The sequence below is a fragment of the Trachinotus anak genome, unplaced genomic scaffold (assembly GCF_046630095.1).
Source record: "Trachinotus anak isolate AG129_WGS33_773 ecotype Australia unplaced genomic scaffold, CSIRO_AGI_Tana_v1 ptg000010l, whole genome shotgun sequence".
Classification (NCBI taxonomy): domain Eukaryota; kingdom Metazoa; phylum Chordata; class Actinopteri; order Carangiformes; family Carangidae; genus Trachinotus; species Trachinotus anak.
Window position 1 is genome coordinate 11,680,400 of NW_027273861.1, and position 26,583 is coordinate 11,706,982.

General features: G+C 42.1%; 1 protein-coding gene across 3 annotated transcripts; it reads right to left on the reverse strand.

Moving 5' to 3' along the window:
* Positions 1 to 350: 350 nt before the first annotated feature.
* Positions 351 to 25,236, reverse strand: dot1l (DOT1-like histone H3K79 methyltransferase). 3 transcript variants are annotated; one of them, XM_071487556.1, is made up of 29 exons: positions 24,782 to 25,236; positions 19,326 to 19,369; positions 19,125 to 19,199; positions 18,683 to 18,746; positions 17,951 to 18,179; positions 17,625 to 17,719; positions 17,077 to 17,139; positions 16,873 to 16,928; positions 16,431 to 16,510; positions 15,145 to 15,213; positions 14,944 to 15,050; positions 13,939 to 13,980; positions 13,750 to 13,845; positions 13,406 to 13,625; positions 13,108 to 13,221; positions 12,566 to 12,657; positions 11,950 to 12,051; positions 11,117 to 11,254; positions 10,741 to 10,866; positions 9,994 to 10,433; positions 9,809 to 9,896; positions 9,525 to 9,674; positions 9,160 to 9,202; positions 8,322 to 8,947; positions 7,871 to 8,076; positions 7,478 to 7,551; positions 6,693 to 7,385; positions 5,155 to 5,977; positions 351 to 4,972 (listed from the first exon to the last, which is right to left on the reverse strand). In XM_071487556.1, exons 1-28 carry the CDS (start codon positions 24,860 to 24,862, stop codon positions 5,319 to 5,321), a joined length of 4,872 nt encoding a protein of 1,623 aa, XP_071343657.1. In that variant the 5' UTR covers positions 24,863 to 25,236; the 3' UTR covers positions 351 to 4,972; positions 5,155 to 5,318. The 3 variants fall into 3 exon arrangements, with proteins under 3 accessions (XP_071343657.1, XP_071343659.1, XP_071343658.1); XM_071487558.1 differs by lacking the exon at positions 5,155 to 5,977 and having other exon boundaries at positions 24,782 to 25,231; XM_071487557.1 differs by lacking the exon at positions 351 to 4,972 and having other exon boundaries at positions 5,614 to 5,777; positions 24,782 to 25,232.
* Between the last annotated feature and the right edge of the window lie 1,347 nt (positions 25,237 to 26,583).

The following is a 26,583-nucleotide window of genomic DNA, read 5'->3' on the forward strand; positions in this document are numbered from 1 at the left end:
TGAGACTTTACAGGCAGTTCACACACAGTTCTAGGATCTCTGGCTATTTATTGAAGGAAACAAAAACGCAGCAGCACTCCACCAGAAACTAGTAATCACAAGCTCATTTCAGTTAAGTTTATATGATTAAAATACTTAACTCTATGGAGACAGTTTGCTGTTTTAAATATACTCACATTATTTTAAACAAGTGCTGCCTTTTTGCTTCCTCTTCATCACTTCTGTTCTTCACTAGTTAATTTCAATATAAAACAAAGACAACTAATTTTGATGTGTTAACTAAGTATGATCTAGTCCTCCATGTGGTAAAACAGAACAGAATCAGACATAAATGCCACTACACAACAAAATTCATTCAAATATTATATGAAACATCTTTATTAATAATCATAAAACGCAGAAAAAAAACATTAATTCCATTTGTTTCATTATAACATCTTAGGATAAAAGCACCAACACCGAACAGTAACAATTTTTCCATGAAAACCCGGGGCCTTTTGGAAAGTAGGTTTGCCGTTATTGCACCTCAAACCTGCCCTGGCTTCACCGATCAGAGATCACAACACACATACTGTAGTTCACCTCTGTCCTTTCATGTCCGTTTACCCCACCCGACCCCACTCCCACCCCCAATGAATGGAGGGGATCCCAACAACGGACGGTGAACCTCCTTCTTAGTGACACAAATCTAGACGGAGGCATTTGTGAGATGAGGAAGATGCTGAAAGTCATAGCCATTTCACAGCTTTGAGATCAGACCGACTCATAAAGCTTTATAAAGCTGGATTTCACTGGAGAGGCTGGATGTATGTGACAGTGAGAATGACTCTGAAAAGGCAGCGGACTTATTTTTTTACCTTGAAATACACTTACTGAGGGGTTTGTCCTGGTCCTGAGTTGGGTAAGAGAGGGACTTCATCACGTCACAAGATGGTGAAACAGGTTTGTGACATGCAGTAGTTTAAAGAGAACCATTTACACCATTTCAAGTCAATCTGGGAAGTTCCTGAGTTAAGACCTTTGGCAGGATTTAAAGTAAACAGCCTCGACTGCAACGCTCTCACAGATGATCTACCAATAATGTACCAGGATGGAGTATGCTGGAGAACTGCATAGAAGCTTTAAGTTCAAATCGTGCTCATACGCCAAAGGACTTTGAAAACAGCACCTCATCCCTTTGACTGATTATACATGTAGCTACAAAACTGGTTGAAATCTGCAATGAATGTGACATCCGCCCTTTCCACAACTATTCTCACTAGCACATACGCCACACCGCCCCACCAGGTGAAGAGAAACTTCCGCAGGTTAGAATGGACCGTCCAGAAAGCCGCCAGGCAAGCTCGTGTTGAGGATTATTAAACCATAAAACCCTGCAGCACAACAGGGGAAGAGTAGTATTTTAGTATCAATAGCTGCAATTTCCTTGTTTTAAGTGAAGGAGAGCACCGTGCTGTCTGTCTGACTAGTAGTATTAAAAACTGACAGGAATCTGAAGACAATTAAAAGCATAACAGGTAACTGCAATTGTATCAAACGCCAAGAATAAGAAAATCATAACAGCATCAACAATAATTACAAAGGACCTCTCAGTGCTGGTAACAAATGGACTCTATCGTCTCTAATTATGTTCTAAAATGACTTTCTTCTTTTCACTTGAACACTCGCAGGTGAGAAACACATTTGTGTTCACCGGGCGAGTGCACAGGACAGGAGTTTACTATAAAGCTTTGATTATTAGTCTAATCTTCCCTTAGATATGCACTGGCAAGTGGGAAAAAAAGCACACACACACACACACACAAACTGAGCTAAGTGTATTCCCACTATCAGAGACACAAAAGAAGCTTGGCTGCTCTCACTCCCAACCAAGTGATGCACACATACACCCTAACACAAGTGTTTCACAGCAGCATGTCTCACAGTATGCTTACGTTACAAGGGAGGGCCTTGTCAGTAAGGCATCTACAGACAGTGCGTGTAAAGAGGCTGACACCTCGTTCTGTATGCACCAGTAAAGATTTAGCTCGTAAAATCTGAATTGCCATTGTCTGGAAACAGAAGCACCATTTTCCTGCAGAGTCTGGGTTGGTTAAAAAAAATGAAAAAAATAAAAAAAAGACGTGAAGACATCTGATAAAAGTGATAACAATTCTAGTGCTGGAATCTAACTGTGTTCGAGCCACAGCACCTGTGTGTTAAACACACAGAACCTCCAAGTGTCTAGTTCTGTGGTGAGTATATCACAGAGACACAGGTGCTGTTGTGTGGCCATGTTGTTAGGCGCCACTGGTTAAGGTCCTGTGGTGGCAATGCTTTACTCTCCTTGGCTTCAAGCCTCCTGTTTAACAGGTTGAATTTTAGGGTCACAATGCCAGCACCAAAAACACCCCTATTCACTTATATATATACTCATATATATATATATATATATAGACTGTATATAGATACATATTTTATATACCTTTCTGTTTATGATGGAGACATACAAGGAAAAACAAAAACTTATGTACAAAAACAGTGTGTCTTCTTCACTTACAGATAAGCAGCTCGCTACTGAGAGCAAAGCGGGCTGATGCATGATTAAAACAGCTGCGTGAGAAACATGAACAGAGGCCCCTTATACCTGTTTACTCTGAGCCAGCTGTTGCAGAGTAGTTTTATCGAAAGTTGGTGTCTATGGTTGTACACTCGGCATTCAAAGAACCAGACAATAGCATATTAAATATGAGAAAGGAAAAGCCAAAAAAAGGCTTTACAAATGTCCCTGTGTACAGCACCAAGTATTCAATTTGTTTTTGATGTTTTCACTACAGAATAAATAAGTTCAGGCACAGTCCAAATTTAGCACCATTGTTTTCAGACTGTGAGTCAAGTACACACACTATTGCATTCTACAATGTCAACACATTTCAGGATTAAAAAAAAGAGAAAAACAAATACCAAGGCAAATGGAAAGACTGACAGCATAAATATAATAATCTAAATTATACACAACTATACAGTTGGAGAATTAATCACATTCACAGTACAAACATTGTTTACAAAAAACAAATTACACAATAAAAAAGCAAACAAAAAGGTGTGAAGAGTCCAGTAGTTTGTTGTGGTTATGGTTAATTGTGTTTTCCCAGTGTGTGAGGATTTGCATGCATGAGTGTGTTATGTGTGCTTGTTGTTGTAGAAACTAAATGCAGTATAATTCCACATACACGTGTCCACATTTGAGCCTTACACATTCTGCTTAAACCTGCATTTACCAACAGCAGAGATAAATATGAATCAGTTTAGCTTAAGAAAAGTTAAAACTTCCTGCTGTAAGAAGATTTCTGCTGTGGCCCCAGAGTAGTGTGATTTAGCAAATTGACTGAGGAAGAAAATGTTAATAAATACAGAAATTATTTAAGTCTTCTGTGGTTTTACTGTTTCTCTTTTACACCTGGTTTCAGCTTCACTTAACAACAGTGCAGCCACAACTCTCACTAACACTAACAGTGGGTTTCTACTAGAGAGTGGCAAACATTTATCTACACAGACCACCATCTCATTAAATTCATTTCATTGGGTCCTTAATAAAAACATTAAAATGTATTCAACTCTGCTCTGTGTCATCGGCACCCCTGGAAATGTTGCTGATTCACCATATTTCCTAAATTAGGCTGAAATCCGAACATTTTATGTGTAAGGATAAACTGATGTTCGTCCATACTCTTTACCTTTCAGTCATTCAGAGAATGTGAAATATGCCTGATTATTTAACAAAATACCAAAAGACTACTTTTTGAGTAAACAAGGAAACTTGTTTATGATATGTTTCATATCTGATATTAGAAGAGAGACACTGAACCACATTACTGAGAATATTTTGGTTTGCTTCAGTTAGTAGCAAAGAAAAGGAAAATTAATTTTTAGTTTTATGTCAAAAAAGGTCAGCAAGAAGAGCGTGTTTGGATTTTTGTACCACTTTGCTTTTAAGTAAAAAGCCTTAGAAGTGAGTAACCCAATGTTTTCATCTTCTTCAATATAAAAATATAGCAAATAATCAACATAAACAGAGTTTATCGGGTGTCAACAACCCAGCCAGGATTTGTACATTTTCTGCTACATGTGTAACTATACCTTACTATCCAGTGTGAACTGAGACCAAAATTCTCATCTTGTTTCATAGTCAAATATGCTGCAACAAACACTGATTTTCACTGAAGGAAGAAAACAGATAACAGAGCACACATGCAGAGAAGAAAAGCTGCATGACATCTGAGCAGAGTTCAATGAACTGGCCTGCATGTATGTTTGAATGCGTACACACATGCACACGTATGAACTGAAACTTTGGAGGGAGCGTGACACCTGATGACATTCAGCTCAGAAAAGGTGGACTGTGTGCTTCAATGAGTTGTTAACAGTTACATAAAATCACACAAAACTGATTATTTGGCAGAACACTAGTTGCTATATCCTGACTAAGACAAAGAAATGACAAACTATCACACTACTGAGCACCTTAATGTTAAACCAGACATGATAATTCAGTTCATTCAGTGCTGGGCAGCAGCCAGTACTTGTTTCCGTGGTGTAAAATCTTAAACACATTAACTAGCAACACTTCACACATAAACATGACCAGTACCAATGAATTCTGCTCAAGGTGACCATAGTGGTGGTGATGGTGGTTAGTGAGCGAATGAGTGAGCGTGTGTGAGTGTGTGTGTGTGTGTGTGTGTGTGTGTGTGTGTGTGTGTGTGTGTGTGTGTGTGTGTGTGTGTGTGTGTGTGTGTGTGTGTGTGTTTGTGTGTGTGTGTGTGTGTGTGTGTGTGTTTGTGTGTGTCAGAGATCCCAGTACAGAAGCCGGTCTTGGAGGCGGTTGGGTAGTGCAGACGTTTTGAAGCACCAGTGAGTGAGGAGAGTGCCTTGGTCCACACCTGGACATTTGCATAGTTTATTTAATGTTGAGGTAGTTTGCATCAATTACCTGGTGGATCAAAGAAGAAAGGAAAAAAACATGAGTAATTCTGTGGCAAATAAATTCAACACAAGAAAAAAAAAACAAACAAATGAGCCATGAAATGAACAGCAGTAAATACTGTCACTTTCAAAATCCAGATTTATCATCTGGCACAGTTTTCAAACTTTAAATCCCAAGAAATGTCTTACCTTGTTCAATCAGAACAACAGCTTGTAGAAGCACAGGGAAAACAGGCATCCTGTCCCACTCACTCCCTACCAGTCTCTCTTTCTCATTCTCTCCCTCTGTCCATCCTCTGATTGCCCCTTTCCCTTCCCCTCTCCATCCTCCCCCTTCCCCTCACCCCCAAACCCTATCTAGGTCGGGAGCCCGGGAGCTGGGAGGTGATGTAGGTACCATGCATGCCCTGAGTCCTCCACATGCTCCCACCACCACCAGAACTGGTGGCTGGAGGTGGAGGGGGCAGTCGGGGGGAGTAGTGCACTGCGAATGGACGAGACGAGGAGGACGCTGACAGAGAGGACGAGGAGAGAGACGCAGTAGCGGCAGCGGCAGCAGCAGAGACAGAAGCGGAGGAGGCAGAGGTGGAGGAGGAGATGGAGAGAGCGAGGGATGACTGTGCTCTCTGGTTATGGAGAGAGGAGTGGGAGAGACGAGTGGAGTGGAGGGAGTCTGATCGCGAGGATGGTGGGGCGTCAGAGTGCGTGGGTGCTGAGGAGGAGGGGACGCTGTGCAGGGGTGGTGGTGGGGGCAGGGAGAGCATGGGGGGAGAGGGGCTATGCAGGACCGACTGGGTGCGACTGTGCTGAGCCTGGGAGAGGGAGAGGGGGAGAGGTGAGGACACAGAGGCCAGGCGTGTGGAAGCTAGTTGGGGGGTGCTGTGCTGCTGGGTTTGGGAGGAGGTAGAGGAAGAGGAGGAGAGACTGAGCAGAGAGCTGAGGCCTCCAGGGGTGGGCAGCGTCGCCCCAAACTGATGGGAGGACACTGAGGGAACCACGTGGTGAAATATACCTGCAAATCATACAGCAGAAAATGGAGGGAGGGGCAGAGCGAGAGAGTGGAGACGGGGGAGGAGAGAGCAGATAATAGTAGCAAAGAGAACGGGAAGGAGGGGGACAAAGAGAGAAGCAAGGACTGAGCCAGGTTGTGCATAGCGCCAAGCAAGTCTTAGACAAGCACACAAAAGCAAACTGAGTCAGTCCACTCAGACTGAAGTCAGATGAAACCAAATCAATTTGGCCAATTTAGGATTAAACAGAAGGTGTCTGTCACAGCAAAATAGATTTTCTGGGTTCATTTTTGCTTACAAGTGAACTGACTCTGACATACAACTCCAACAGATACACCCACAGAAAATGACAAAGAAATAATGTAATAATTATGTTAAACATTTTATTAATTAAGATTTCTGATTCTTCTATTTGTTAAGCATTCATTCTGCTGAAATCAACATTTTCCAAGGGTGTTTCCAACTGCAGCACTCAAGCAGCCAGTCCATGTCAAAGCAAGGCAGCACAGAGAGTCAGTCAGTCAGTCAGTCAAACTGTCAGACTGAGGCAGACAGAACGACAACAGCATTGGGCCCCACTTACCTGACTATTTTCAGGTCAATTCCCTCAGACTATTCTTTATCAAGTTGACCCCAGGCTAAGACTAAGACCTCAATCTGACTCTTCAACAATCCCAAAGAAAAACTTTACACAATCACTTTATCAGTGATGCTCACCTCCAGCTGCTCCCCCTGCCAGCCCAGCACTGGAGAAGCTTCCCAGGGCAGAGTGTCCGTTGACAAGCCGTGGGGTCCCACTCACCGTGGATCCACCTGTCTGGGCCCCGAACAATGACTGTAAGACTGAGGTCCCTCCAAGTGGGAACTGAGACCCCAGGTACTGTCCTACAGATGACCCTGCGGTTGAGGAAACTGCTACAGGACTGCCTCCCACCTTGCCACTCAGAATCCCCCCTCCACTGCTGGCAGCAGCAGAAATGAAGAGGTTCTGACTGGCCAGGCTGCTGCTCGTCTTCAGCTCCCAGTCGCGAGGGGCCTTCTGCTTCTGGAGGGCCTGGCGTTGGTCTGAGCCACTGCCTCCCTGGGCTCCACCGCCACCGCCACCGCCTCCACCGCGGGTCCCTGCCTCCTGACTGAGGAAGGGATTGGGAGTCATGTAGTTGGAAGACTCTCCATCGCTCCCTTTTCTCACCTGCTGATGCTGTTGTTTATGGTCAGAATCAGAGTCTGTGCCCCGGGTCGATCCCCCCATGCCAAATGGAGAGCCCCCCTGTCTCAGGTCAGAGTTGGGTTGCTTAGGGTCGGAAATAGGTGAAAATGTAGATTTCCACTTGCTGGTAGAGGACAAGGAGGACGAAGAGGAGGCCTCGCTGCCTGTGCTGTTTCCACTGCTGCTACCAGATTTTCTGCCTGTTGGTGGTGGAGGAAAAGAGCGTTTGTCATCAAATAGTAGACGTGCAAGAGTTTTTATTTTAAATAACTGAAACATTTTATTATCTTACCTCTTTCACTATCGCCTAATCTTCCGGGTCCATCTCTGCTCTCCAAGGATATAGTGGCAATTTTTCTTTCAATTCTAGAGAAAAAGCACAGCAATGAACAATCAAAATAAACACAGTCGCAATATAATGCCAATAAAATGTGCATGGGTTCTATAAAAACTGCAAGAGTGGAAGCAATCAAATGACATGATGTCACAATTTTTTCATTAGACACATCAGACCAAATTAGAGCAGTGATTAGCAATAAAAGCAAGGAAAAATGTTGTAACATCCAAGAAGACTCCAGAAAAACGACAAAAATAGCCTGCGGCTCTAGTGAAGACCTTATAACAAGGGCAGCTCAGCAGGCACATTGTTGTTGATCTTATCTCCATATCATAATGACTGTATTACCGTGAACTGGAGCTGTCAGCAGGGTATCCTGAGTCCTCATCATCAGAGCTGGGGGCTGAGGAGTAACGACCTGTACCATTGAGCTCCAGGGGGCGCTCTCTCTTCAAGATGGGAGGTTGGTCCAGGTCAGGCCCACTGGGGCTGCGGCTCGATTGTTCTGGGGAGGAGATGGCAGAGATCTCCAGAGGCTGGTTGATGTTGTTTACCTGTTGGGACAACGAACATGCAGATTACACCCAGATGACACTCATACACCAGAAACATGCCTATAAAGCCTGATTATTCGAATACAGCATACTACCTCATGATAGTCACTAAGACTGATGTTATTATTGTTCTGCATAATCCAATAATCATTATGCAACTTCAAAGAATTGTAATATGTTATAAACTGACACCGTACGATATTATTCCCTATTGGTTTCCATCTGAAATGTTTTTGGTGACCCACCATGGAGTTAATGTTAAGTGGCGATCCTGAGGAGTGGTTGTTGGAGCTGAGCCCGGGGAATGACCTCCTCTTTGGGGATCCGCTGGCTGCGACAGTGCCTGCAGAGCTGCGTTTCCTTCTCCCCCGCTTGCGTCCCTCTTGAGAACCAAGACTGTGAGAGGAATGTGATGACAACATATGTGTGGGTGTGTGAGTGTGCTGTGTGCCGGGGGACTGGTGGTGGTGGTTTCCATGGTTACTGTGGTATCCCTGCTTGGCTGGGTTGCCAATATGATGGTGGAGACGTGATCCTCCAGCCACGCTGCCTCCACTGCCTGACGAAGAGGAAGACGAGGACGAAGAGGAGGAGGAAGAGAAGAAGATTCTCCTCCGCAATTCACTGTCCTGGGGCTCAGTGTCGGATTCACCCCCCTGGCGGTCTTGTCCGTCTTCTGGGAGAATCCTTGGAGGCCCATCTGCATACTGGAGCACACCTCCAGTACTGAGTGGGGGGCTCTGGATGGGACCCCCTCGGCCTATTGGTCCTGACAGAGAAGTGTTGCTGTGTGGAGGAGGTGATGAAGAAGCACCATTATGGTCCTCGGGGTGGGGACCTCCATTCATCAGCCCTGAGCTGGAAGAATATCCTAAAGAAAGACCAAACAGATGCACAGGAAGAACAGACAGTCAATTATCAAATACAGGACAAAACAGATTTAATGCACTCATTTAATCATATCTTACTCATTAATGTGAGGTGAGAACATGGTGTAAATAAATGTAATGTATCCTTCTATGGTAATGATACTAAATATAGTAATGTGGACAATAGACTGAGGGGTTGAGGGATAATCCTTACCATTGGTCTGACCTGCCTGAGAGACAGGACTCGGAGTACTTCTCTGAAATCATGAGCATGAAACAACAGCTGTTAACATTACATCACTATTACTTATCTTATCTTAATGTGTGTACACCAATATAATTTTTCACAAGAGAACATTATCTCTGCAGCAGGGGACTCATGTAGGCAGGCTAGACTAAGGCACAAGAGGCCTTAAACCCTTAAAATAGTCAGAAATTTAAACCAAATGTCCTATTAAATGTGTCCTGCAACAAGACACTGAACATGTACACTGTCACTCACTGTGTGGTACAATGGATAACAGAATCAACCAAAAATTAGTCACTGTAACAAATAGAAACTGTTGCGGGGGTACTCACCAGTCTCTCAGCACGACTGGGTAGCACCACGCTGGCCAGTGGGATGCTGACTGGTAGTTTACTTGGGTGGACAGTGCTCAGTGGGATGCTAATTGGAAGGCTTGTGATGCTGTTGTCCCCCTGAACAGATGGACTCCTCTCCTTACCACCCTTTAACAGGGAGCAAAGGTAAAAATGTGTTAACAGTAAAGGAACTAAAGACTGCAAGGAAGCTAGAAAACTGTGTGCTTGAAGACAGATCAAAAGTGCAAGTTGACTGACAGCAAAGAAAGATAAATATTTACCCTCTCTGAACTTTTCTGTGCATCAGATGCATTAGGAGAGGGGCAGTTCTGTTTGGCTCCAAGTGGAGAGTTAATGCCACCCAGTTCCCTGAAAAACAAACAAAAAGAGGCAAATCAACCTTCGGCTAATATTACTAATAATTCATTCAGTTCATTATTGAAAATGGTTGAAAGCGTCTACTAACCTGTGTGTGGTCAGTCCCTGACCTCTCAAGTGAGCAGAGGCAGTGGGGTCCTGGTTAAGGTGCCTCCGCAAGGCAATCTTGGCAGGGGAGAAGCGTGTGTAGTCAGGAAGAGCGTGGGAGGAGATTTGCTGCCTCTGCCGAGCATCAGGGGTGGCAGGCACGATCTCGTGATCAGGAGAGATGGGCAGGTAGCGAGAAAGAAGCTCTCCTTTGGCGTTAGCCCGGTCAAAACAGGGTGAGCTGGTGCCATTGATAGAAAGCTCTGGGCTGACACCATTGAGGGCTGGGGCTGAGGACAGGCCAAGCTTAGAGGAGTCCATGTCTACGGAAGAGCGTGATTCCAGACTCTTTCTGTATGGGGAGCCCTCACAGGGGCTGTAGGATTTGAGCTGAAGGAGCTCCTGCTGTCTTTGACTTTTCTCCAGCTCCACAATGCTAATCTGCAAACAGACACCAGGGGGAGCCATTACAGAGGAAAACAGGCATTCTACAACAATGTTTATATGTCTATAAAAATGTTTGACAGTAATTCATCCAATCTTCCTTAAGGTTTTATTTTATTCACAGTTACAATGACAAGTTTAATTCCTTTAAATATCACTGAAGAGCCAGTGGGACAGATGAAACGGTGGCAGCAGGTGGTAAGGATAGGGAGAGAACACGGTATGTATGGAGGAGTGTAACAGAGGAAGAAGAGAGTTTCAAGCATTTGGAAATTAATCTAAAAAAAGAAGGTGGACTGTGTACCTGCAGTTCCAAGCAGTGCCTCTGTTTCTCAGAGATTTGCCTGCGCAGTGCCTGCTTCTCCTTCAACAAACTTTCCAAACACAAAGAGCCCCAATCTAGCTTCAGCTCCTCGCATCGAGACTTCAGCTGGAAAACAACAAACATACACATTTGCTGCTTTTATTTGCTTTTCATTGCCAAAGTGGACAATGCTGTAGTAAAATGAAACATTTTAATGCTGCAAACCAGTGTAGAAAAAACTCGAGCTGAACTAGGACTTCAACCACCAAGACACAAATGCAGAGTGGCAGGAATGATACCAGGTGTGAACCACTGGCGATGATGCTGGAATAACAGGGTGGAGATGACAAAACAACAACAGGCTCTGAGGTCTCACCAGTAGCAGGCTGTGGTCTCTCAGCAACGCCATGTCTCTCTCAAGCTGCTTAGTCTGCTCTTTCAGCTGATGGTTGTGAGCTGATATCTCCTTCTGGGCCTGCAGCAGGTCCTCTACAGTCAGGGCTTTCACTCCCAGCTAGTCACCACACACACACACGCATGGTTACACACAAACATACACAATGTCATATAAGCTACAATAATATAATGCCCGAAGAGCAATTTCAGATAATTGAAAATCCAGTCTTTGCTGACCTCCAGTGGCTATAGTTGTCACCCTGCTACAGTAACATAGAAGTGTGTATTCAGGGTGTGATCACTGTAACTTGACATTTCTCAGGCTTACAGCGGTCGCATCCTGATTACAGCATTCAACAGCACAAGTTTGATCACGCCCAACAGAGATGCAGGGTGTGGTCTCACACGAGACAGATTTAAAACTTTTAACCACAGTAGCTTCTTGTAAAACTGCAGATCGCTGCATGACAACTCCACAGTAGGTTCTCCCTCTGTCTCGTATAAGCTGCGTTTCAATATCCGTTTAAACCATGTTCATATGCAAATAGGATAAACACAGACTGAGACTCACATTCTTCATCAAAATAGCTGCATTTATTGGCAATGTAAGAGCACTCATGCTCCCTGTATACCCTCGCATTATTGAATTGCGTCATAATAAAATAACTTCAAAAGCATGGATCATGGACAAGACAGGAGTACACAAGTGGGGCAAATTTCTGGATGTAGATGGTTTATGGATAGTTTATTGTCATGGTGCTGACTGTGCCCTTACAGCTGTGATATGGAGGGCCATAAAGTAGTCGTTCCTACCTCATCTAGTTTGGACTGAAAGAGACCTTTGATCTTGTCTTTGTGAGACTGACAGACAGAGTGGAGCTGCTCTGCCTGCCCTGACAGGTCCCTGTGTTTTTGCTGGAGACAGAGAGAAAATACAAGGATACACGTTAGAGGATGGACAAAACAAATAAACACAAAAGGCAATGAGAGTTACATCATGAAATATACTTTTTAGGTAGATAACATGTACTCAAATACTCAAACTTAAAGTGGCAATTTTAAAGATTTTCAGAGGATTGTATTTTAAGTTACTATCTATTGCCGAAAGAGGTAACTCAATGGTGATGGAGCCTCTGAACCAATGATGAAATTATATAGATGTCCTTGCATTTCACAGTTTTATGAACTGGGTGTCTGATATGACTCACCCACAAAATCACAACGAAACAAGTCACTAACACAAAGTGACGTGTGTTCCACAGTAGAGTGGTTCAAACACAAACCTGCAATTACCATGTATCGCCGTAGGTGTCACCAAAGATAACCAAACAGAAATGTTTGAGATTGATACTGTTTTATGTGTTGACATGATGTGGTAGTAAAAGTTCAAGGAAAATTGCAGTAGCACATCAGTAATGTGTGTAATTACCTTCTCCTGCTCTAAGAGCTGCTGCAGGTTGGAGCGGTACTGAGGAGTCTTCATGTAGGCCATAAACTGGAGGTATTGAACTTTGATGTTATCTGTGAAAAGATGTGGGTTCAAGACATAGGGAGCAAGGAAACAAGAAACAGAGGATACATTATGAGTTAGGTCGTTGAAATAACTGAACTAAGACAGACTGACATGGAGTCTTATACAAAGTCAAATTAATGAGTGTTATCTGATCAGGCTTTGTGACTCTCCTGACATCTCATTTGTAAATTCTGCTCTTCTTGATATCTAAGATACTTGAACATTTTTGTACACTGTAGACTGTTGTCCTTAACTTTTCATGAAGAGATCACAATTTCCATGTGGTTTGTACACAGTGGAGTTTTACTGTAAAACTACTCTACTTCCAGTTTTAATCAAATGGAATTTAAAAAAAAGTGTTTTGTTTATAGATTTCTACGACATCTGGTACAATATTTATGACTTTACAAAAACTTAAAGTATGACAGATAAAACACACTGAATCTCCATCAGCTCACCTAGCAGTTGTTGCAGACCAGGCGGAGTCGGGCTCAGCAGCAGTTGACTCGAGGGATAGTGCTGGACCTTGGGAGGTAGCTGGTAGAAGGGACTCTGAGGTGGGCGGTATGCATCTGTACACGCAGCAAGCATAATTAAAGTCAAATGAGCCATACATAGTTAAAGTAAAGAGGACATTAGTCTCTTTTGTAATATGAGGCAGCTTAAGATTTCCATCACTGGTCTTAAGTTCCCATTCAGGAGGAGGAAATGGATAGCATGTTATGAATGTATGCAAATGTGTGTGTGCGCTCTGACCCTGAGGGGGTGCCGCAGAAAGGGTCTTGGCATGCAACAAATCCAGCGCGCTCTGATTCTTCTTTTTCCTCTCAGCAGCCGGGGCAGCTTTCTTGGGTCGACCTCGCTTCTTGTTGTTCAACTTGCGACCCTTGGACAAGAGTCGGGTTCTTCGGGGTTTGGCAGAGGGCTTGACCACTGTCACCAAGCTAGGACGCTCCTCCTCACCACAGGAGTCCTGCTGTAATACACATAGACACACACATATATATTTTCACAAAGAGCACAGAAAGCTCTTCTATCTTAGTTAAGCTGACAGAACTTAAAAACTGAATGCACTAGATTAAAATCTGTGCATGGCCTACCTTGTTTTGTTCTTTCGGTTTGGTGGGCGTGGTGGTATTGCTTTTACTGTCCTTCGTATCCTTCTGCTGACGTCGCCTAGCTGCCTCTTGCTCCTCCTGGTACAAGATGAACCATTTTCACCGTTAGACACACAAAACTTCAATATGTGCAGTGACTCTGTCAATACACTGAGGAAAAACATGACTTACCCTGAGTTTAGGATTTTTGAGACTAGCAAAATAGTTTTCAAGCTGAAAAAAAAGGACAAGAAAAAATTTAATAAGGCATCACTTTTGATTATTATTATTATTATTATTTTTATTATTACCTCTGCCAAGGAGACTATGTTTTCACCTGTGTCTGAAATACAGTTTGTCAGTTTGACTTAACCCTGAAAAGTTATCATGGTGGCAACCATTTAATCCTTTGTTACGACAATATCAACAGTAGAAATATAGCATTCTCGTTACAAAGTAATCCACCACAAATGTGTGCTTGCATGTATTTGATTAGCTACCACAACGCCTTGCTGGATAACACTGCAGTGCAGAAAAAGTGAAGTGTGGCCAAGCTCTTCTGTCGGACAACCCTGTATTTCTTTGTCACCTCCGCTACACCACCAGAAAAACTGGTTCTGATTAAAAAGAATTTTTAAAGCAGAACTCATGTCAATCATGTCCCTACCTGGACGTGAACATTATTAGTGCTGTGGTAGCATTTTAAGAAGCTCCACCTCCCTCCATTGATTAAAAATATTCCTCAAAATCATGAAGAGTTAAAGGACCAAGCCAATGTACTTCAGGTGGTAACAAGAAACACATCAACAGAGTGAGAGTATGGGCAGTCTGCCAGCTTTCTCACTGGGATTCCCACTGATAACTAGGGACTACTTTAACCAATTACCAGAATGACACACACTTCAATGTTATCTAATGGGCTCATGTTACCCTGTATAACCCTGTTTGTTCTCTCCTCAGATTGCTTACTCCTGGGACAGACTACTCATTAAGGCAATATCAGCTGTTATTATGGCAGCCTATCTCTCGAGTTGGGGTTACTGTTTGTCTCTGATCTATAATGTTTGTACCACTTTGGCAGTCATTTAGTGTTCTATTGTTTTCTTTCCCCAGGTTTTGCTCTACTAGAAATTCTAGTCTATGCTTCTCTAATAATTATTTACAGGAGCAGTGATGAAGAAACGTCTCAGGGCTTACTATGGTGCGGTCTATGGTATGCAGGTAGTAGGAAACTGGTTTTCCAGTCCACGACACAGAGCCCCTCAGTGGAGAAAGCTCCACCACACGCATTATTGTGCCAATATCTGCAGGACAGAGATGAAGACATGCATGTCAGATACAAAAACAAAGGAAACTTCAGACATAAAAATCTGCTTTTTCACTACTTGTGGTACTTACCGCTCAAGTTTCGACTGTTTATTCTAAAATTTAAAGGTGCAAAAGGTTTGGAGGATACAATTTTCCCACCTGCAAATAAAAAAAACAAAGAGATAAATACATGCACTTTCTTTCTGATAAATTCTAGATGCTATACAGTGGCCACATACAGTAGCTCCTGTAACTCACTATATAAAGCAAACATAATATGAAACACAATCATTTCTCCGATTAGTTACATTAAACCATAGACACATTATTCATATTGTCATGTTTAGAATTTAAAACCAAGAGGCAAGCAGGATAGGGCTTCGCTTGTTTTCACTGAAACAAAGCCGGCATAATGCGGCCCCTGTGTGAGATTTTAGATAGCATGTTGGCATTCTGAATTCACAGGAATGACATGTAACACAATATTATCGGCATCTGTCCCACCATGTCAACTTTGCATTTCACACAAAAGTTAATCCAGCACTGTGACTACCTCCGTTGCCTGCTTAAAGGTGGAACAACAATTCCACCCATCCATGTTCAAACATTTATGGCAAGGCAGAGTAAAGGTGCCTTGAACAGGCTGACAAAAGGGGCTAGTGGCTACTTGATACCATCAGCCACTGTTATTTTAATCACCACTGAAACAGCTGAATAAATACTTCTTCCACTGAGCCCAGGCGTCACTTCCCAGTGCTACCAACACAAGCCCTTGATATTTTCTGAAAAGGTGTGATGTCATGAGAAAAGGTTTTAACTCCTGCTATTTAAAAGCCTCATTTGTCTTCCTTTGATCAAATTACACCCAAGGCCAGACAAAATGTCTCACTTTGTTGCAGATCATAAACCAACTGTTGCAGACAACATTAAAAATGGCAAACTAACAAATGGGACACTGTGGAATGAGTGGTCATATCATTTAAGCTCATTGAATTACTTGAGAGAACTTGCTGATATTAAGTTACTAAAAATATTTGAAAGGTCAGTCTTGTGGACATTAGCCTTCAAGTAACTCCTTAATTTTACACATCCAACTACTTGTCATCATAACATCATGAACAGCCACTTATCTACCTAGATTTTATTTATTACTTTTGTTGGTTGAATGGATTGTCAGAAGAATACTTAAAAGTTAAATTAACAAAATGTTTTATCTATGTTATTAACTAATTTATATACATTTTACTGTCATTTATGGTCACGTTTTTCACCTCTCCTCTGCTTCCTGTTTCACCATTTGTGTCAGGACAGTGGCGAGGATGCTCCCCAAGGGATAATCACAAAAATAATTTAGTGGTTAGCTGCAAAATACTAACCTTCCTTCATGTTAGCGAAGCGCTCCTTCAGCTGGTGATCTACCTCTGGACCAAAGGCAAAGTTATTCACAAAAATAATACTGCAAGACAGACAAAGAGGGAAATATTTTAGATCTGCAGATGGTGGCATAAAATTATTTACCAAGCAAATATAACATTTTGAGAGAGGAATACATTTTAGCAAAATGGCAAAGGGGACACTTTTAATAAATTAACGCTGATCGATATAGGAACAAAATGTCAGAAACACTTTTGCCAGTGACAAAAAAAAAGTTTCCCAATGGCAAAATTTATTACATGACTGAGCCTTTTATCAGCCAAATGTTTCAGTGGTTTCTATTTTTCTGGTTACTCTGCGTATAAATTAAGCCAATGAATGGTCTTAAAATAAATGGAAATCGTGTCTTTCAGATGATCTTTGTGACCAGATTTGGTACACCACCTTGTGTTGGCAATCCTTTCTTTCCATTCTTCAGAGAGAAAATCACCTCTCTCCAGCTGAAAAAAAAACCAAACAATAGTGTCAGGGTAAAAATCCTGAATACCCCTGGATCTGCCAAACACCCAATATTTGAAGTATATATTTGGAGGTGTGTGTTATTAAAAGTCTTGCTCAGAGTAGATGCCACACTGAGAGTGAACTTACTGTGTACTCCCCGTGTTTCTTCCCATACCATTTCATCCACTTCTTAAATTCCTTATCCATGGTCTAAAAGAAAAAATGTAACCAATAATAATAAAAGTATTTTTTTTTTAAACAATAAAAACAGCTCAGCTGTGTGTGGCCCAGAGGTGGTTTGAGAAAAAAGAATTATTATTATCAAGTTAACTTGAGCCCTTTGGGGTTTGGAGAGAAGCCTTGGTTTCTGATACCAGTAAAACTGAAAACCTGTGTATTTTAACTACCATAACTAAATCTGAGCTTTTTAATTTGGATCTACAGCTGATTAAATTAACCAAAGTTATGCTTTTGCATGTAAGGATACATTCAGACTAAGAATAGCCTCTTGTACTATTGTGCTGGGGGGCTATTTTTAGACATGGTTATTCCATGCTGTTGCTACAGGGACACTGAGAAAATTAAATACAAGAAATACAAACGAGGACACAGTGTTGTTCTTGGAATTAATATAGCTTTGGTCTCGCTCCCTTTCTGGGACACCATGTAATCCTGTGATATTTTTATGTAGTTACCTCTGCATAGGTAGCTGGAATGTCTGCTTTCTCTACACCATAGTAGTGTTTGCAGTTGGTTGCTGCTGCAACCTGCAGCACTACCTGCCCCACTCCTGTTGATAAGAAACAATTAAAAAGTTAATCATACACTCTTATCTTACACCAAACACCAGCATCCTGACCAACTCCTACAACTCTCATCTTTCAAAAATTAATACCTTATAATTTCTTTATGGAAATCTGTTCCCGCTACACTACATACACTATGTACTATTAACCTACTTAAAGAACACCATTTCAATTCTTTCTGAAACCTGGATGTCCCAAAAGAATAGCAGACTAACCACTGCCGAGGTCAACAAAGGTGTCATCTTCCATCATTTCCATCTCGTCAATGATCTGAGCCACCAGGTCAAAAGAGGTCTCTCCATACACCTCAGGGGAGAAGGGCTCATAGTTGTTCAGCTTCTCCGGGTCAGTCACTGAGTGGTTGTACACCTGCTGTAGGATGTGTCTCAGCAGCCCATTAGAAGGACGCTTGTTCAGCTTCATGGGCTGGGTGGTCCCCTTCCACTATAACATGGGATTCCCACTCATTAGGATTTTTATTCACAAACAAACATACATTATGCACAGCATAGTGGCATTCCTCATGGGTCACTATGAAGACAGTTTTATCAACCTGCACTGGTCAATCAAAGATATGTCTCAATTTGCATTTGTTCTGACCGTTAAAGCAAAATGCAAAAACAAGAACAATAATCTAAATATTCGAATGCATCTGAGCAAAAATGAAGAATGTACTGTTTTTTTGGACACAAATATAGAGTATACTGGAGAAAATGGCTGTTATGAAACATCTTGATTAATAACTGAAACCCAAAACAAATAAATACAGGTACATTTACAGGACAGCATTTGTCATAAATTCAAGACAAGTCATGCATGCCACAAATCAAAGAACACTGGAGTACACTCAAACAGTACACACTACAGTGTTTCCCACTTTTAGTGACTAATGTTTTCACTTTCGTTGCACCTACGCAACACTGAAAAACCTTCACATATGGACTCACTAGCTGATGAATGCTGTCAATGGCCCTGTTGTACTTGTCACAAAGTCTCTGCATACTCTCGAAGCTGTGAGAATAAACAAGACACAAAATTAAAGTCATCATTTTTTACAAGATCAAATCCAACTTCAAACATCTGTTTTTTTCCCCTTGATTTAACAAAACCAATTTTCACCTTAATGTAACTCAGAAAATATTCCACTTAAAAATGTGTGTCACTTTGGACATAGATTGGACTGAAGGAGAAAAAAATAATTGCCGACAATTTTAGATTTTGTCAAGAAAACAAACCTAAGACAAATTAGAAAACTTTTTTTTTTTAAAGGCTGTTAAATCAGTTGCTAGCCTGACTGAATAAAATAATCTTTATTATTTTTGGACAAGTCCTGTCAGTATGACTTCAAGTTTTTTTTTTCAATGTCAGTGACAGTGACCCAAAGCTCACCTTTTGGTGTCATAGTCAATGAGCACATAGTTTTCCATTGCCAGTTTGAGGTCTGGGATCTCCTCACACACCCACCTAGAAAAAGTACACAAATAAAATCATCACTAGATCATACACCAGTCACACACAGTCACTTACTGTCTGTGCGATGTCTGTACTGTCTGTACACAAGTTGAGTCAGAGAGCAGAAAGGTCACTTACCGAATGGTCTCAATGATTTCATGAGCAGCATCATGGTGTTTATCCTGAAAACAGAGAGGACAATCATGTTCACGTTAAATTTAATAGCACCACAAATTACAGCCTCCAAAATGACCGTAAAGTTTAATCATCACCTCTAAAAAAAGAGCCTCAACAAAAACGGGACATTATAGCTTTAATGACAGTAGGATTTATAGTGGGTCTGTTTTATTACACTGTACTGATTTAAGCTTGGTACACCTAATAAACTGGCAACTGAGTTTAGAACGCATAAAACAGTCTGTATATCTTCCTTTAAAATATAGAAAACTCTACAGGCGAGGTGGCAGCACTATGCAGAAGACTACCAGTATCAATTAGAGTTACAGTCCATTCACTTCTGTTTGCATCTACCTTTGATTTCCACAATTGTTTATACAATTTGGGGTATATATGCCATTTAAGTTTACAGTTTACTTAATTCAGCATTTTTAAAATATATATCTCAGTTGTCAGGGATGGTGAGGCTCAGGTGGGGATTTGCCCCCAAGGTGTAGTCCAAAGTCTCAAAGAAGAAGAATAGAAAGCTGGTTATTTTTTAAGTTTAAAGATGTAAGAGGAGACATATGAACTGAGGGCAAAAGGGTAGCTGGACAACCTGGAGGTCCATAACCTGGGCCAACACACATCAAGACAAATTGAGTTTCGTCATCAGGTCCACATACGACAATCTCCGAAGTCCCAGAAACCTCCAGTTGTGGTACAGCACAGAAACAACCTGCCAGCTCTGTGACCCACCAAATCCTATCCTATTCTATTTAGCTTCAAGGGCCGGCAGTGTGTCCCTGATTAATTTGTGTCAAAATGGTTTTTGAGAGGTAGAGGGACAAATACAGAGAGCTGACAGCCGAGTGCAGAGAAGCAGGCTTTATTTGTACCTTCACCTAGTGCATGCTGAAGTCACTGGGGCAAGGCAAGAGAGAGTACTAGGGTGCCTTTGGGCCAACTGCTATTTACTGGTCGTGACTGACTTGCAGAAAATTTCTGTTCTTGATATGTGTATCATGTAGTTAATGGTGAGCAAAGTTGAAAGTAGAGTATACAGTAATTACACACACGGGCGTACTGACATGACACAATCAAAGCTTCGTCTTCCTGCAGTGTAATGACCACAACAGCTTTTATGTCTGATTCATCCCTTTCATTGCAGTAACATCTGACTGATATAACAGCCGCTGAAGACACAACTGTGAGCACCACCAGTGGCAGTGAACGCTATTTTGTCCACTCAGAAACTGTGTTTACAACACATACTATACACTCTGAATGAAGCAGACTCTTAAACTCTCTAGTCTTTTATTACACAAGTCTGTACATTTACTGAGTTGTCTGTCTCCATATCAAAGCACGGTGTGTAGATACAGCTCTCAAATTCATGAAAATGACCTTATCTAGAACAGTCGATATGGTTTCAAAGTGGCTTTAAAACACAAAAGAACTTCTCAAATTATGCAGTCAGTTTACAAACACAAGAAAGTCCATAGAAAGAATAGAAAAATACTTAACAAAAACTTTAATGTTAAAAGGATTTGGAGAAAGGGCGTTGCAGGCTTTCTTTGTTGTGCCAATAATGCAAGCTTGGACTCCAGCAGTGCAATAATCACTACTGCATTTTTCTTGTAATTGTAAAAACACTCTTGGAAACAAAATCAAAGAGTGCCTTGTAATCCCAGTATGTCTTGCAGTGCTTGTTTGCACTGACAGACAGCATCCTTGTAAATTTAAATTAAAGCTTAATTTTACCTGGAGTAACTCTAACCTACTTCCGGAGGTGGGGTTAGTTAATTCAAGACTCAGCTCAATCAGACCATTGTAAATCACATCAGAGAAAACCAATTGAAGTTATGCTGGTTTAAATGGCACTTTGGTCTAGAACAAAGCTTAATAAAATTTGATAAACTGAAGTTGATTGATCTTGTGTAGGGCATCTATAGTTAGTAATCTTAGCCGGAGTGCGCTGAGCAGCTCTCTGGGAGTAACAGGACTCAAGTTACACCCCGAGCGCAGCCAGCCTGAGCCTGTTGCCTGAGCTGACCCACTGACCCACTTTCTGTCTCCTGCTCCAGCACATTGCCAAGGAGAGCCTCTGGTGGAGGGAAAGAAGAGAGGGAAAGTAAAAGAGGTGGAGAAATCAGAGGGTAAAAGAAAACAGGGCGAAGCGAAAGAAAGTGAAAGCGAGAAAGGCTAGAAAGGGGGAGGGGGGAGGGGGGGCTGTATTTGTCAGCTGTTTGAGGCCTGGCACAGCAGCCACAGCGAAAAAGCTCACAGCCTCCCGGCTTCCCGCTCAATACTGCCCGCCACTACTACGCAAACTTCCGCAAAAGCTCAAACATGCATGCGCACGCACTCAAATGTGCATGGTAACACAGGAAATCTCCTACTATTTCTGTCAGCACGCTGTTCCGGTTACAATTATATTATCAAGCTAACTGCTACCAGGGCTGCTAATAAGATGCATAAGCTCCGAATATTCTTGACTACACACCATACACGACAGATTTAACACATTGTGTTCTACTAAATAGGGAAGGTATACAAGGTGTGGAAATGTATGAAAGAGGCTGTGTGCGAGTGAGCGAATGAGATGTCGAATGGGGTAGGTCACCTGCTCACACAAAGGCAGAACACAGCTACACTGGCACAGAGCTGCTGCTAAAAATAAACACTGTCTGAAAGCGAGAATCAGACAGACAGAACTGGAGACCCTCCTCTCTCCCCACTGTGGGTACAACTGACGCATGTGTGACTCCTCCTCTGAAAACCACCTCTTCATTCAATCACTCCTAACATCAGTGTGACGCATCGTGAGTGCTGGGGTTTTACGCCACACACTGCTCCACTACGTATACCTCAGCAGCCCACAAGAACAAGTGACTAAGACAGGCGTGACACTTACACACTTGTACAACTTGTACTTGTAACAAGAAATACAGCTGATTTTCTTGGTGGCAAACAAACTAACAGTGCCTCCGTATCCAAAACAAGATTGTGGTGCTTGCTTATATTGTCTCTCATTTAAGCAAAGCAAAATTCTTTTGTGTAAAGCATCTGAAGATTACTAACATACTGCTATCCAGAAGAGGTGTCTTGACATGTCCATTTGTTATCTTGACAGATAAGTACAGCAAATCACATGTTGATGACACCGAGTGGCTGCAACTCAACTGACCTGCAGTGACTGGGTACCACTGTCAGTCAGTCTGGTCACCAACACAGAAACAGTATAAATAAATATCACTTCCACAATCACAATGGCAAGACTGTAAATATGACCGTGACTTTTTGTCTCTTCCATATCAGGGCTGCGACCGCACTTGAATCCTAATAATTATGCTCAGACACATTTGATTTTAGTACAGTAATTACAGACTTGTAAATAATAGGTGAAGTACACAGGTGAGCACCAAAACAAAGACACTTAGCAGTACTTTAGCAGCAGTGTGTCTTTGAAATGCTATGTAGGGCTGGTTAGTGCCCACACCCAGAACCAGATGGACAAAGAACTGCACCACTCCAGAGGTGCTCTTCATATGGAAGCATTTATAGATGCACAGATGTGGGGATTTAGTGAGAGACAGGGAGAGAGGGGGGAAAAACACAGACGAAAGACAGAATGAAACACAGAACCAAAGAAAGAAAGCCTATTTTTATGGACTTGGTTCTAACAGCACGCCTTATATCGCAATAGCCTGTACAACAGCCATGTTGTGTGTATGAAAACACAGACAGCACTGTGTTCATGCTCTGTGGGTGAGATAAGCAATCTTTATGCTCTGTGGGAGAGAAGAATGAATCTACATGGAGTGGGATCTGTTGCTACCAGCAAGCAGTTAAACAAAGCAAAAAAAAAAAAAAAAAAGATCATTAAATGTGACTGGAAAAAACATTTAAGCACACATACTGGTGTGTGTTTTCAAAATCTCTTAATATAGCATTGCTGAGTAAGAACAGTTGCTTCTATCCTCCTCCCTGTAGAGTTGACCATATGGACATGAGAGGAAGGGAGAAGAGAGAGGAAGTCTTTCCCCTTTGAAAACAGGGGGAGAGCATTGCATGAATAAGCTCCATATTGCAGAACCCTGCATGCAGGACCATCAGCTGTTTCCAATTCAGTGCATGACATCTAGTCCCAGTATAACAGCTATCATGCAGGACACCAGTACATTAAATTCCTGACATGCTTGATCTTGTGTTTATCTTCACAGACCATAACATGAGGAAATGGGCGAGGCTACAAATCTGGGAGGGGGAACTTAACAGACTCTGGCCTGGTGAAAAGGGAGGGTCAACTCTGTCCCTCAAAGCAGAGCTGAGCAGCTGATTACGTTGACTAGCAATTCTGACTCAATGACTTGAAACCCTTTGACTTCATGTTGAGATGATGGCATCAACAGACTAAGCAATGGAAACTGAATAACCAGACTGCCAGACTAGGTACAGTGTGGGCGGGGAGGAGATGTAGAGAAAGACCCCACACACATTCTCAGAAATCCACCTTTTTTTCAGTCAGCACCGACTGTCTAACCGCAATTACTATAAATGAGAAACTCAGTTTAAACGAACTAAAACTTACAACCGCTTCCCTTTCCGTTCATCTTCAATGAGTCAACTGCAATCAGAGACTGACGTGCTGACAGCAGGCTACATGGAAAAACAACTCAGAGAAAATCTTTAAAGAAACTCTGTCTGGGAAAGTATGACTATCACTGTCTTGAGGAGCGCTAGATCGGGAGCTCAGTGGATGTATAAAGTTCAAAATACCAAACAGCTGGTCTCAATCATGCAGATGTCATGAGATAACAAAACACAGAAAGCACTCGAGGAATGCAATACTACCAATCACACGCTTGCTTAATCGACTCCATCAACCTACATCTTGTACACAACTCTATAATGTGTCCTGTGCGATTGTTTACTACTATCAGATGGTGGGTCTGTGCACTTCTGTGCGACTTGGGTCCACTTACATGTGTTTCAGTATGAACATGAAGGAGCACAACCGAGACACTTTATGCAACAGCTAAGGTATGGACAGGCTGGCGTAATGCAGGATGAGAAAGGTGGTTTGTTTGAGTCGCTCCAGCTTCTCAACACCTTTTTCATGTGTGGTTGTCAATGCCTGTCTTGTACTTGTCGCTACTTTGCTCTACTCAAATGTACCACAGCCTGTATGTTGCCATTGTCTAGGAATGATTTACGGCAGTACGGGTGAAAAACAAGCTAAATGTCTGATCAAGCAGTGTAGGTTGCTGGTACACCATGTCTGTCACTATCCCGACCAGTATGACCTGATTCCCCGGGCGAGCGTGCCATGGCTCCCTCAGCTAGCCAGTGTTAGCAAAAAGCTAGCTAACAAAGACAAAAACAGAGACAAAATCTAAATCTATAACCAGGGCGTTTTAAGGTTTAACACTTACGTATACTGGTAATGGCCACGGATAGCCAGCAGGTTCTGCTCCAACCGGCGATTTGAGCTTGAGCTCCAGCTTTTCTCCCATTCTCCACTTCACGGCGGCTTGGCTGTGATGGATAGCTAGCTAGCTAGTAACTGCTCTCTGTTAGCCAGCTGGTCGGTTAGCGATCGAGCTACAACGTGAACATTTTGTGAGAAAAAAACGTTGAAACGCGTAAAATAAAAACGACGTCGACGCTCGTTGCGCGGCAAACACACACACAAGGCGACTGGGTGTAAAAATGTGTCTGACTCGGTTTTATATTTTGAATAAAATTCCTTTTTATGTCCACTGGCAATAACACCGCGTCCGTATCGCCGCCATCTTGCCCGGCATGAATAAATATGGCAGGGGGCCACCGGTGGCGGAGGGGGACACACACGTCACCGTGGACCGTGATCACGGCGCGTGGGCCAGCAGCGGAGAGCACGAGCGAGCTCCCGTCCCACGGCGCGTGACAGCACTAACGGAAATATTTGTATACACAGATGTGCAGGAGAGTTATATATATATATATATATATGGACATACTCTGTCTTGAGCCTGGAGTAAAAGACAGTTTCTCTAGATGGTTCCGGTGATTATTACAACAACATTGTTGATATTGGATTAGATTAATATCGGATCTACAAAATGATTTGATGAAACGTTATTAGGTCTGTTCATCATGAGACAGACTGCACCCGGCACTGCCTTTCACTCTATTATAGCTTTTTATAGCACTGTTAAACCACATCCTACACTTTTTTTTTTAGACAGTGACAATTTATACATTATGCATTATATTGTTGTTGATATGCATTTGTTGTATTATACAATATCAACCGTGTAATATATATTTAAAAAAATATATAGAGGCAAAATGTTCAGGTTCTGACTGAAAAGAATAGTTCTGCAAGTTGCAAAATAGGCTATTGTTTCAAATGTGCCACACCTAAAATTATTGTCAATAACCAGAACATGGAACACATCTGTAAACCTGGTGTTGTTTTCCTGCTTCCAAACACTTGTAGAAATGTGTAAAATTGTTCTTGGAATTTTAATTCAGCCCTAAGGACACACATCTCTCCCTCTTTCTCTCTCGTTCTCTAACTAATGACAAACGCTATAGCAGAAATTTGACAGTGCAGTATAGTGCCTGTGTTCCAGGAATGCTACTTAGCCAGTAAGTGCAGCACCATACCCCTGTCGCACCTACATGGAAGGCACACACACTTCAACAAGTAAAACATGTCCACTGTGAGGAAGGTGCATGTAGACTCCACAGTGGCTCGCAGCAAAAACTGTTGGGGCTGTGTGTAGTTTCTCCATATCTTTTGCAAATGTCTGTTGCCAGAAGAAGAGACAGTTAACTGAATTTCTTACTTATTAAACTTGTAAAATAGACATGCAGCTGACCTTTGATATATAAACGTAAATATTTACACACACACACACACACACACACACACACAGATGTGTGATGTTGGTAGACCTGAATCTGGATCAATGTTCCTGAGCTGATCAAAGTCCTAACTGAAGACAACTGACTCGCTAACATTTACAAACTAACGTTGTTTAAACACTTTTGTACCATTTCCTCAATTCTGAGAGAGTTTAAGTTGACAAGTCTTCATAAAACACCAAAAACTATAAATGTTCAATGATGAACAATATCTGAACAACCTAAATGGGGGACAATTAGACTCACAGTTCCCTGTAATATATAAAAATAAGTCATGACATAAGATGTAACCATGGGAAAATTCACATGTATTTCATCAAAG